Source organism: Erpetoichthys calabaricus, chromosome 12, assembly GCF_900747795.2.
Source record: "Erpetoichthys calabaricus chromosome 12, fErpCal1.3, whole genome shotgun sequence".
Classification (NCBI taxonomy): Eukaryota; Metazoa; Chordata; class Cladistia; order Polypteriformes; family Polypteridae; genus Erpetoichthys; species Erpetoichthys calabaricus.
Window position 1 is genome coordinate 92,286,857 of NC_041405.2, and position 14,127 is coordinate 92,300,983.

Genomic DNA, 14,127 nt, shown 5'->3' on the forward strand with positions numbered 1-14,127 from the left:
TATTCTCCCCAACTCACACAGGGTCAGTTTAGTGCTGCCCATTAGCCCAATTTACATGTTGTTGAAAGTGGAGTACCAACAGAAAAAGAGGAGACTGTGCAAACTGAACCCATGATGCTAAAATATGCTACCAAACACGCTAAATATGTAGAATAGAAGTCTTTCTCTTTTCTAAAATCCCTTCTCTTCTAGCTGTAGGGCACAAAACATATTTAAACAGTTCTGGTATAAACCGATATACCAACCTCAGCAGGGTGCCAGTCCATTGCCTAGCACACTAATTATCTATTCACACGCAGTGACAAGGAGCAGTTAAGACTCACAGCTATCATCAGAGCCAGAAAATGTTAAAAAGAGGACAAGATCCAAACTCCATAATGCAGTCAACTCAGTCAGGAAAGATGCCAGCCTACAAAAAATTCACTTGGCAGTACTAATTTGTGTCACCCCTCAGATAAAATAATTCATGTTTTCCTCATTAGTAGAAAAAATTGGGATGAATAAGTTCAAACTTACATTAAACCAAATTAATGAAATCTAGGTGCCAGGCCCCAGGTCTCTTGCAGGCAGAAGTTGGATTTCCCTTCAAGACTTCACTGTACTTTGCTATGTTGATATCTGTGTATTACATACTGTACACACCTATTACACTTGTTAAATGCACAGTTAATTACAGGAGTATATGATTAGTGAACAGTCCCTCATGTCCTTGTAGGTTACTGATAAACAAGACCCTGAAATCAAGGAGGTTTTCTGTTTACTGCTGTGCCCCTTGCTGCCACAACCAGTTATAAGTTTTAACCTTGTACATACCCACACAACGGAGAGCCCAGGCAAGACTGGTCACGGATTAAAAGCTTTAACTAAATGCTTGATAATCATAAAATTATAACTGACTCTGCAGTAAAGACTGGCCCATTGTGAGCAATACCTGTACATGAGCTGGGGATGTCAAATGTCTTGAGTTTTACCAGGAATGTGTTTAGAGTAGAGAACTTCTGTTTATTTTTTTTTTTTAATTTTTGTTTTGATTTTATGTAATATTTTTTTTATGTTAATATGGTGACATAGTCGTGTTGTGCCTTCTGTGTATTTGTTTCTTATAGGTGCAATATTCTGGGCAAACGTATTGTACTATGCCTTTCATGGACTAGGGCCTGCTTGGATAGCTTAGGCCTACTGTGACCACAAATTTGTCCAAATGTCAATGGTCAGCTGTATTCTGAAACGTATCACTAGGTAGGCAAACGACTGAATCTCTGCTCTGTCCTGACAACTGGAGTTCAGACCAGTCCTGTCACAAGGGCCAACCCAATAATGCGTATTTAAAACATTTACTTCACCGGTCTTTTGAACCAAAAGCTAAAATAAATGAATTAGTCGTGACAGTAATCTTTAATGGCTTTATCATTTAACATTTTTAAAAATGAACATCTGGTTTAACATGTTTAATTCTGCTGCTCTTTTCAGCATCAGTTCAAAACAGAAATAGATCAGACATAAATGAGGAAGTTACAAAAAAATAGTCTTCTGAACAAACAGCTGTGTGCTGCTAAAGGTGTACTACTTATATCTGTTACTTCTTTAAATGACATTTAGTTTTCTTGTTTTATTTTTGTTTATTATTTCTCACTTTCTAAACAGAAGCACTACATTTACTTACAGTACATTGTGCAGCATTAGTGGCCTTTCTTTAATAATTTAAAAAACCCAAGGCACTATGTTAAAACAACTGTTTCTGTGTATTTTATTTTTGTACTACTGGAGTACAAGCAGGGTGAGTATGTAACTCAAAGATAAGGACTGAACCAGCAGCTTAGAGTTCAGTTTGTTAGCCACTACACCACAATGGCATACTTTTAATCAGGAGGAGCACAGGTCAGTTTAAGATGTGGAACAAAGAGGTGCTGTCCCTTTATTAAAAAGAAACCTTGTGCAGTTGTGAACCCTGAATGTTTAGGCTTGTGCTTTGTGGTCCATGTTCCAAGATACAAGTTCATGTTTCAAACACCACAAGGCTTCTGGTCCACACTTCAAGGACCTGAGTCTGACAGCCAGTTAAAGTCATCCCCGCCCCATATTGCTCTCCTTCCTTGTGTGGGTCAGGGGCCTTTCATTGGCTGTTGGGCCCGAATTATTTGTTTAACTTGCTAGACTCGAGAAAAGGCCTATTTTAAGGGTCAACAGCCCCATGCTATACAGTAATCCCTCGCTATATCGCGCTTCGACTTCGCGGTTTCACTCTATCGCCGATTTATATGTAAGCATATTTAAATATATATCGCTGCTTTTTCGCTGGTTCGTGGGTTTCAGTGGACAATGGGTCTTTTAATTTCTGGTACATGCTTCCTCAGTTGGTTTTGCCCAGTTGATTTCATACAAGGGACCCTATTGGCAGATGGCTGAGAAGCTACCCAATCAGAGCACGTATTACGTATTAAATAAAACTCCTCAAATATATTGTGAGCAGGGGGGCTGTTCGTACCCCTAGAGGATACAGCCGCTCCTCAAAAAACGCTGAAAGACTACCTTCACATTGCTCCCTTCCTTGCTGGGCTTACTTGTTACTTTGTTGCTCGATATGCTTCCCGCGCGGTGCTTTGCATATTTAAAAGCCAAACAGCCCTATTGATTTGTTTGCTTTTTTCTCTCTCTCTCTCTGACATTCTCTGCTCCTGACGCGCACTCCTTTGAAGAGGAAGATATGTTTGCATTCTTTTAATTGTGAGACAGAACTGTCATCTCTGTCTTGTCATGGAGCACAGTTTATACTTTTGAAAAAGAGACAAATGTTTGTTTGCAGTGTTTGAATGAAGTTCCTGTCTCTCTACAACCTCCTGTGTTTCTGTGCAAATCTGTGACCCAAGCGTGACAACATAAAAATAAACATAATAAATATATGCTTTTTACTTCACGGATTTTCACCTTTCGCGGGGGGTTCTGGAACGCAACCCCCGCGATGGAGGAGGGATCACTGTATTACACAGAGAGCCAACACCGACTCACAAGGGTAACTTCAATAGTCCTGCATTGTCAATGTGTCTACATTAAAGTGCTGAATCCATAAGATGGAAAAATACATCACTTACCTGCCATTTTCAGCAAAGTGAACATATGCAAAAGGAAGTAACTGTTCTGTCCATTATGTTGGTCCAGACATGCAAGTAAGAATTTCACTGTGTTCTGTACACATGACAAACTGTTACTACTACTACTACTCCTTGAAGAACTGAAACTTTCAGGAACACAGCCTTCAAATTATCTTCAAGGTTAAATTCCACTGTAAAAATACCCACAGTGCAGGATGAGTTTAGAAGAATAATATAGCTAGCCAGATAAAACACATATACTGTATATATGAGGGGTCAGAACCAAGGAAAATAAAATTGCAATATGCATGTAACACGTTGTATCTGACTTGTATCTGAAGGCTCATTTGACGTACAGTTGGCTGTTTCATGGTGTAGCGTGTCACAGATTATGGTAACACTCTGTGTTTCATTAGGTAAAGATTCAGTGACACCCAATGACTGCCCAAGGGAATGTAAGGCCTCTGCTCTGTACAAACACTTGGACTTGTGCTCATTCTTAGGTTTCAATGTAGAAGTATTGGAGGCATGGTTGAAAATGTAATTTGCTTTTATTTGTTTGTTTTTTTGTTGTGATGTTCTGAAATTGATCAATACAATTCTACTATGTGAATTTAAAATTTCTCAGAATCCTTCAAAATTAATTTTAATGAAAATCCAGATAAATGTCATAATATCAATTGCAGATGCCCCTCTTGGATAAAAATTGCAGGCCACACATGTTTATTATGCTCCCACAGATTAAATTCCGAATTTTGTTAAACATAGGTTTTTAACTTTTTCCATACTGTCCATTTAATTGATTTAAAAGATTTAACAGAGACACTTTAATGAATAAATCATCAATGCTCACAAATTCCTGATTCAAGGAAATGTCCTTAAAGTGGTATAAAAATGCTGCAATTACTCAGTCGCTGGTTTTATTTGTTGAGTGGCAGACATTAGGAAGAGCGTATTCTTTTGGCACTGTTCAAACCAGTCAATCAATCCACTCTGGAACACCTAGAAAATATGGGGGAACCCAAACTCATGAAATGAGAAAAACAAAACATCAAAACCAGGACACCACCAAAATTCAACTTTCTTCCCTTTTACATTCATGTTCTTTTATTTTTTTCTCCTTGTGATGACTAGGTTGCCCACAGATGGCATTACTCTTTTGAACCCGGGACATTGATGGTTATGAAACCAAGATAGCCTGGTTCACACACATACAGCAAAGGGATGTTGCAAATGGGCAAGGGGCTTTTATTACTCCAACAAAAAGTGTTCAAAACAAAGAGCAGTGTAAGTTTTCTATAAATAAATAAATAAATAATCTTCCATAAATCAGTGTATTTGTGGACATAAAACCAGAAATAAACACGTTCTTTCATTACATTAAAATCCTAGCCTAAAACCATACAGACATCAGGTTTCCCTTTTTGGTATCACTTTAGATTAGGTGTCCCTAATCTGCTGTGATTACTTTCCATGTAATTACCTGTACAATTACAGAGTAACTAGATTTTATTACCATGTATTTACTGTGTAACACGATGTAATGCACCATATTATAATTGTTATTCTACAGTTTATGTACATACGTACTTTTAAAAATTGTGGAATAACAATTACAATTGAGTAATTAATTAAAGTGTTACACTGTATTACACAGTAAGTACAAGGTAATAACACCTAGTTACTCCTAGTTAAGTACAGCGTATTAGGGATGCCAAATCTAAAGTGATACCCCTTTCTCTTGCCTTTCCTGCCAGCCCAGCCCATCTTTCTTTCTCTATCTCACCCTGCAGATCTTGCAGCTGAGCTGAAATGACAACAGCTGTGGTCCCTTTCTCTGAATCTCATCCTATACGCTGTGCTTCAGAATTTGCTGAGATGGTCAGAGACAGTCCTCCATCTACCAACACACCCTTGTTGGCGTCTACAGAATCCCTAGGGATCCTCCCAATTGTCCACACTCTTGCAGACTGTTCAGCAGGGGATCCCTTTATCGTTGTATCTCTTGCTCCCCTGTAGTGCCACTGACCGCCTGTCTCCTCATCACCTCGTTGGCTCACACTCCTGATTCTGCCTTTTTATAATCTTTGGTTGCTCTCCCCCCTCCCCCGGGTCCTACTGAGGTTCCTTTTATGCTTCAGTGGGAGCAGGTGCCTAATTATACACCCTAGAGCATTAAAGACGAAATTGGCTGAACCACCCTCATCTGCATCCCATCACCAATTCCCCCATCAACACCCCCCCTGGGCCGCTTGTCCACACTACTATGTGCACCTTCACCTTCACGGAGTCTGAGCACACTGTACACCTGCAATCTGCCCTGGACTCCAAACTGGCATCACAACAGTCCTCACACTACATTTTCTGCTCTAAACTATCATCTTATCTCTCCTTTCTACATTTATTATATACATACAAAATGGTGCCTGTGACATTATACACCAGTTGATGTAGCCTGACAGAGGTGCCTCCAGAACAGCTCTAAATAACATTATGGACAGTCAGTTTGAGTGCAAAAGATGAATAAAACAAAAACAGAGATAAAAAAAGAAAAAAACTTTAGTGTTGTTTTACTCTCATATATTTAAATCAATTTTAAAGTACATCTTTGATTCCGATGGATGCTGCCACCACCATGCTTTGTAACTGGGATAGAAGCTCCTGTTTGTGATCGGAGTATCTCACCACCTCTCTGGTTTTACAGCTTTCACATGAACCTCAGTTTTTGTCAAATGTTCAGGTTCTAGAGAGCAATCACTTTCATAAAGGTTAAAACTATTTTATTTGTCAGAAAAGGGCTTGCTTTGATGAATTTTCCCTTCAATTCCTTTGACTAGGGAATTTCTGTAACCTTCCCTCATGTTGAATGTTTCATTGTCACTGTTATTTACTTGTTGTAAACACTGCCTGGAACTATGACCAATCCTGTAATAAACGACTTCAGGAAATGGACATGTGGATGAATGGATGGACTAACCAGAGATAAGTGACTCTAACCAGAACTACACATCGCTGGACCAAATTGAACCAATTTTGAGATACCTACTCACATCAGATTCTTCTGAAACAAAGGGAACACTCTCATAGTGGATTCACAGCCAAAATTACACCAGTGAGGCCAAAGTATGCAGAATAAAAAGATTTATTACACACAATATTTGTACAAGAGATCGATATACAAAAAGGATAAGAAAAAAGGAAACAAAACCCTTAAGTCTGTCTGGCCCTGACTGTATGGATATTGAACTTCTGTCTGTCAGATTGTGGGGCTCACCTACTAGTCTACCTCATAGTATCTCTCACAATCACTCTCAATCTCCCCTCTCCTCTTCCTTGCACTGGCTGACATCTATACCAAAATCCAGCTTCCAAACTACTGGTTCTAAACTCATCAACTGGACATGTCTGGCTTAACCCCTGAATGTTTTTGGGGGTCAAAGGCAACCCCACAATTTTTCCAAGTGGTATCTTCAGCAGACGCTAGTGTCCTCAGACTCATGAGCCTTTAGTCAGCCTTATAGGTATCAGTTTATTTTTTGGGTCAGTCAACCCTCTCAATCCATTACAGCCCTGGAAAACATAGCATACTACCTCTTGTGGCCCGTTTCTTACCTTGATGGTGTCTCTGACTGTAGTCCCCTAGTAGTATCCAACTACTTGCAGTGACATGGTGACTTTTATTGTTTGTGAGTGTATTCACTGCCAGGACCTTGTAAAACATGGTGTGCCAGTCTGGCCTGGCTCCACGCTGCCTGGTTGCTTCCAGGAACCTCTGAACCCAGAACCATCACCAATGGTGGCAGTGGTGGGATGAGCCTAACTGTTTTACAAACCCACCTACTCGAGCCTAAAGGGGACTTTTTAAAATTTGGAAGTGTTAACAGATGGTGTATTTATTGCTGATTTTATAGTCATTTTAAAAGTTCTTATTCTTTTAATGTCCTATTTTAAGAAGGTGGCTTGGGCTTTGTGGTATTAAGGGGTTTGTTTTAGTGTTTTTATGGTTTTATTGCAGTGATAGGGCCATGCCACAGACCTTGGCCACCAGCTACATTGAGTTGGGAGCAGTGTTGCGCCTTCCTGTGCAAATGGCAGCTTAAGGGGGAGGGGGAGGTGGGAGGGATTTTGATAAGTGATCCATGGTGAAGTACAATTTTTAAATAAATAATCGAACCCTGGAGCATGCAGGCTCCGAACAGATGCGGGTGTACGCATGCAGGTGCCACGCCAGGGTTGACTGGGGTGCTTTGCTGATCATGCATTCATGTGCAGATTCAAGCAGGTCAGTCAGGTGTCTCATTCACACCTCGGAGTGGCAGAAGGAGCCTGCACAGTACAAGGAAGGGATCAAAAAATCAGATCAAAATTAGAGCAGATCAGAACAACAGAAGACTGTGAGTGAACGCTGAGTTGGGTGCCTAAGAACCAGTAAGCGAGAGAGAAAGAGAAGCAAAGTGGTCAGTAGCTCTGCAGAAGAATGAAGGATCAGTGCTCTAGGGGCAGATTGTCTTCACTGATTTATTGAAGGAGTGGGTTCAGTGGTGGTGGATTCGAGGAAAGCCAAGAGTGTGAGAAGAAAGACTGGGGGACAGCCATCTCCAAGAGGTGTGGTAGCCAAGACAGGGGTCAGTAAGGAGGACAGCAGCTGCTGGAGTCTCGGCCAGCCAAGTGACCTAAGGGTGAGTCGGGGAGACAGAGTGTAAGTTGCACTGGGCTCAGTCGAACAATGGGCAAAGATTAAGGACTTAATGACTGTGTTTTATTCCTGTTTAATTCATGGTTTATTTATTGGGTTTTAACTCATGGCCTGTTCACTTGACACTTTGATTTTATGGCTTATTTATTTATGGAAGATCTGTTCTTGAACTGCACTTTTTGAACACTTTTGATTGGTTTTAATAAAAGCACTTGAATCATTTTGCACAAACCCCTTGTTGACTATGTGTATCCTCATTTGCCTGGCTCATCGCGGTTTACAACTATTAACGGTTCCGTTTGCAAGAAGCTCCTGGAAGCAACCAGGGAGTGTGGAACCAACCCGGACCATCACACATTGTTCCTGTCCTGTATCATGTTATTGAATTTCCTGTTATGCCCCTCTTAAAAAATGGGGTAAATCCTTATGTAATCAGTCATTTTTTGTTTTTAATTTATGACTAAGATTTCACTTTAGTATAACAGATTTTTTTTTTGCCAAAAATTTCAAATTTTAGCAATTTTTGTATCTATATATATAATTCACTAAGTCCATGGCAAGCAAGACGCATGCAAGACAGAGCCACGCCCGCCAACTCACAGACCACGCCTACCAACAATTCACTAAGCAGCCGACCATGGCACGCAAGACAGAGCCCCGCCCGCCAACTCTAACACTCCTCCCACGTCCATTACCTTCACATTGTTTTCCTTTTATTTCTGATCCCGTTCAACAACTATATGGCGACATCGACTTCTCAATTGTGACTCCAGAACAACTCAGTACGTAAGCTATATTAAGCGTCACCAACGAAGACTCGCTACACCATAATGAACAAGTACTGAAACTTATCCCTACGGACGAAGTAACTTTCACCAGCATTGCCTCCATCGTCACAGACGATCCCGCAGATCAAGTTTCATTCCCCGAAGAATTTCTTAACAGTCTTACTCCCATTGGCATGCCTCCGCATAAACTCAAAATTAAAATAGGTTCAGTCGTCATGCTTCTCAGAAACCGTCCATAGCAAGCAAGACGCACGCAAGACAGCGCCACACCGGCCAACTCACAGAGCCCCGCCCACCAACAATAATTCACTAAGCAGCCGTGTGCGCCGATGATTTCCGCACGTGTTCAGTCTCTTCCTTGCATTCCCTGTGCAGCGAGTGAGCGAGTGAGCCAGAGAGAGAGAGAGAGAGCGACACACACAGGCGCGCGAGAGAGACACACACACACACAGGCGCACGAGAGAGACACACACACACAGGCACGAGAGAGAGAGACACACATACAGGCGCGCGAGAGAGACACACACACAGGCGCGCAAGAGAGAGAGACGCACACACAGGCGCGCGAGAGAGAGACACACATACAGGCGCGCGAGAGAGACACACACACAGGCATGCAAGAGAGAGACACACACACAGGCACGCGAGAGAGAGACACACACACAGGCGCGCGAGAGAGAGAGAGACACACACACACAGGCGCGCGAGAGAGAGACGCACACACACAGGAGTGAGAGAGAGACACACACGCGCAAGAGAAAGGGGGCTGGACACATAAGGCAGAGAAGGCAGTTAAAGAATGCACCGGGCTTGATTTTGATCGGTTTGTAGCGTGCATTGTTGCAATGTTACTTTTCTTGGTGGTTTATTACATTACAGATGTTTCAAATGTCCATTTTTTTCCCTGTGCTTAAAACTCATTAAAAAAGTGTTTTCTCAACTGTGACTCCGGAACAACTCAGTATGCAAGCTATATTAAGCGTCACCAACGAAGACTCGCTACACCTTAATGAACAAGTACTGAAACTTATCCCTACCGACGAAGTAACTTTCACCAGCGTTGCCTCCATCGTCACAGACAATCCCGCAGATCAAGTTTCATTCCCCGAAGAGTTTCTTAACAGTCTTACTCCCACTGGCATGCCTCCGCATAAACTCAAAATTAAAATAGGTTCAGTCATCATACTTCTCAGAAACCTCATGGCAGCAAGAAGTCTCGGTGATGGCACTAGACTGACTGTTACCAGCATTCACCACAATGTACTGGAGTGTAAAACTATTGCAGCTCCTACTTCACAAACTGTCCTTATTCCCCGGATATCCCTGACCCCATCAGATTCAAATTTGCCTTTTACTTTTACACGCAGACAATTTCCTGTTAGATTGGCCTTTGCAATGACAATTAATAAGGCACAGGGACAGACTTTCAAAATGATATGCCTGTATCTGCCAAACCCAGTTTTCAGTCACAGACAATTGTATGTTGCTCTCTCCAGAGTTCCATCTTTTCATTCACTTACAGTCGTATCCTCAAACCCACCCCATTTGGACAACTGTGTTGTTCAGGAAGTGTTCACCCATCAATAAATAATTATGCGGCATATGCTACGCCACGGGTTGGCTAGTGTGCTATATTTTAAATATTTGTTAAGAAGAAGTCTTTTTATCTTGTTAAAGAATTGACAGTTGTGCGAAAGGCGCTATATAGTGCCCGACATGGCACAGACTGACACAAAGACACGTGTAAAATCCAAACAAGACTTTTATTTTCTTCAGCTGGAGGGCACGTCTTCCCCGTGAACCCCCCAGCCACAACACAGTCCCAAAAGCACTGAACCCACAACACACAATCCTCCACTTTGGCACCACCACTCCTCCCAGGCAACCTTGTCCTCTTCCTCACGATTCTGGCCCTTTAGTGGTGGATGCTGGCCCTTTTTATAGCCCAGCCGGAAGTGTTCCAGGTGCTTGATCACCTGTTGCTAATTGCACTTCCAGGCGGGGCTGTAGAGGTGTCCAGGTTGGCTTTGGGATCCATGCAGCACCCCCTGGCAGCCACCCTGGATCCCCACAGGGTTGTGGAGAACTCCATCTCCCATGAAACCCTGCGGGAAACTGAGGCACCCACATCACCCAGGGAGGCTGCCACCAAGCATCCCGGGGGAGGTACTGGGGAGCCCATGGCTGCTTTCCCAGAATATATGCAGGGGTGTCCTGTCACACAGTTAAAGGTTTAATTTTAAAGATTGGGCTATTCATGAAAGAAGCCTAAAATGTTTTGTTCTAAATCCATTCATGCCCATTACTATACATTTGTAAAAGCACTTCTGGCTGCATGTATGTAGCACTCTTAGGCATGCTGCTGTGGTTAAATGCAGAAATTAGAAAAAACAGGATGTTAACGTGGTTGAGACCGCTAAATAAAAAAGGCACTGGCCTTCAGTTCTGCAAATTGCATTTGGTCACTGGCTTATCACCATGTAACAAGCATGGTGCTCTCTTGCCTACATTTTATGCCTTGTTACAAGGAAACTGCATACTTCATGCTCTTCACTTATTTTCACTATCTTCTGTTATCCACAGACTCTAGAGGCAGATGGGCCTTCCCCAACAACTGAAGAGGGTGGCAAAAGTGGAGGAAAGCTGGGAAAGAAGTGGAGAGCTGTAATCTCCAGGACAATGAACCGCAAGATGGGGAAAATGGTACAGAAAGCACTGGCAGAAGAAGGGGTGAGTGCTTTAGAGTTTCTGTCAGAGAGTTCAGTACAACACCTGATCCTTTTGTGCCATTGAGACATCATCAGACTCTTTTCAAACTTCTGTAAGAAAAATTCTTTACCAAAGAGCCATTCATTGCATTGTGTGTCCTATAGAAAATGAGGATTTACTATCTTTAACCAGACGCTAAATAGTACAACAGTGCCCTCTGCAGGAAAGCATGCAAACAGGCTGCACTGCTGTTACAGAATGCACAGATCACAAGTGTGTGTTTTTAAAATTTCCTTTGCCTTATATCATCAGTTCCTAAAAGCTGAACTCAGAGAACACAAGTGTTTTTTCTTTTCTTACACTTTTTCATAGCAAGAGGGTAAATTTGGCCATTATTAAATCAGTCTGCTGATTTCAATTCTGTTGTTTCAATAAGTGTAATACCATAATATGCTGGCTATTAGATGAATTTGTGGTTCATATTTATCATCTGTGCATGCTCACCTCTGAAGTATTTCCACAATTTGTATGTTCCCTGGGAATGATGATTGGCTGGAAATTTCAGTCCATAATGAAATCCTGCCTTCGTGCAACATATGCTCTTCCTCCACTAAAGAACAAAAGACAACTTAAACTTCTTCATCTTCTACTTCTTTCGGTTGCTCCCATTAAGGGTCGCCACAGTGGATAACCTGTTTCCATATCTTCCTGTCCTCTGCATCTTGCTCTGTCACACCCCCACCTGCAAGTCACCTAAACCATAAACCTCCTCTTAGGTCTTCCTCTTTTTTTCTTGCTTGGCAGCTCCATCCTTATCTTCCATCTCTAAATATCCCCTGCATCTCATCTCTGTACATGTCCAAACCAATGCAGTCTTGCCTCTCTGCCTTTTGTCTCCAAACCGTCCATCCTGAGCTGACCATCTAATGTACTCGTTCCTAATCCTGTCTATCCAATGCATCTTAACATCTTTAAAACTCTGCTACCTCCAGCTCTGTCTCCTGTCTTTTTGTCAGTGCCACCATCATCAAACCTCATATAACATAGCTGGACTCACAACCATTCTCCATTCACTCCACCCTGCCTGCACTCTCTTGTTTACCTCACTCCCACACTCCCTTTTACTCTGCACTATTGATCCCAAGTATTTAAACTCATCCACCTTCACCAACTCTACTCCCTGCATCCTCACCATTCCACTGACCTCCCTCTCATTCACACATATGTACTCTGTCTTGGTCCTACAGACCTTCATTCCTCTCCTCTCTAGAGCATATCTACACCTCTCCAGGGTCTCCTTAACCTGCTCCCTACTATCGCTACAGATCACAATGTCATCAGCAAACATCATAGTCCATGGAGATTTCTTTCTAATCTCCTCTGTCAACCTGTCCATCACCACTGCAAATAAGAAAGGGCTCAGAATCAATCCCTGATGTAATCCCACCTCAACCTTAAACACATTTGTCACTCCTACCGCAGACCTCACCACTGTCTCATTTCCTTAGTACATATCCTATACCACTCTTACATATTTCTCTGCCTCTCCTAACTTCCTCATATGATACCACAACTCCTCTTTGGCACACCCTGTCATATGCTTTCTCTGGGTCCACAGAGACACAATGCAACTTATTTTGGCCTCTTTTGGCCTTCTCTATACTTCTTCATCAACATCCTCAGAGCAAACATTGCATCTGTAGTGCTCTTTCCCAGCATGAAACCATACTGCTGCTCACTAATCATCACCTCACTAACTCTTCACTGCCACCTAGTGCCTGTCTCACTTCCCCTCTGCACTCCACGTTAGTCTTCCTTTTTCAACTTCCACCATTTGATTATTTGCTCTGCCCTGACTCTCCTCCTCTTCTTGACCTACAATGTTATCCTACAGACCACCATCCTATGCTGCCGAACTATGCTTTTCCCTGCCACCACTATGCAGTCTCCAATCTCCTTCAGACTGTACCTCTGCAGAGGATATAATTCACCTGTGTGCATCTTCATCAACTCTTGCATGTCACCCTGCATCCCTCCCTTTTCTTAAAATATGTATTTACCACAGCCAAAATCCACTACCATCTGACCTTCTTCATTCCTCTCCTTGACATCATACCTACCCATCACCTCCTCATTCCCTCTGTTCCCTTCACCAACATGTCAACTGAAATCCGCTCCAATCACCATTCTCTCCCCCTTGGGTACACTTTCTACCACTTCATCCAACTCACTCCAGAAATATTCTTTCTCACCCATTGCACACCCAACTTGCAAGGCATCTGCACTAATAACATTCATCATCACACCTTCAATTTCCAGCTTCATAATCAACACTCTTTTCATCTCCAAAACACTCTTGACATGCTGTTCCTTCAGGATAACTCCTACCCCATTTCTCCTCCCATCCACACCATGGTAAAACAATTTGAACCTGCCTCCGAAACACCTGGCGATAGATAGATAGATAGATAGATAGATAGATAGATAGATAGATAGATAGATAGATAGATAGATAGATAGATAGATAGATAGATAGATAGATAGATAGATAGATAGATAGATAGATAGATAGATAGATAGATAGATAGATAGATAGATAGATACTTACTTTATTAATCCCAAGGGGAAATTTACTTATTTTTTATTTTTTTAAATTTTCTTGCTTTACTCCCCTTCCATCTGGTTTCTTGCACGCACAATCTTATCACCCTTCCTTCTCTCCATCATATCAGCTAACTCTCCCTTTACCAGTCATATTGCCAACATTCAAAGTTCCAACCCACACTTCCACTCACCTAACCCTCCATCTCTCCTCCTGCTTCCAGACATGCCTTCAACCTCTTCT

At 42.1% G+C, this 14,127-nt stretch overlaps 1 protein-coding gene across 1 annotated transcript in view; it reads left to right on the forward strand.

Moving 5' to 3' along the window:
- Positions 1-14,127, forward strand: part of sash3 (SAM and SH3 domain containing 3) — a 64,000-nt gene that overhangs the window by 23,484 nt on the left and 26,389 nt on the right. Inside the window, exon 3 of the mRNA XM_028815886.2 lies at positions 11,157-11,303. Coding sequence (XP_028671719.1) covers positions 11,157-11,303 — 147 coding nt within the window. The remainder of the gene's footprint in view (positions 1-11,156; positions 11,304-14,127) is intronic.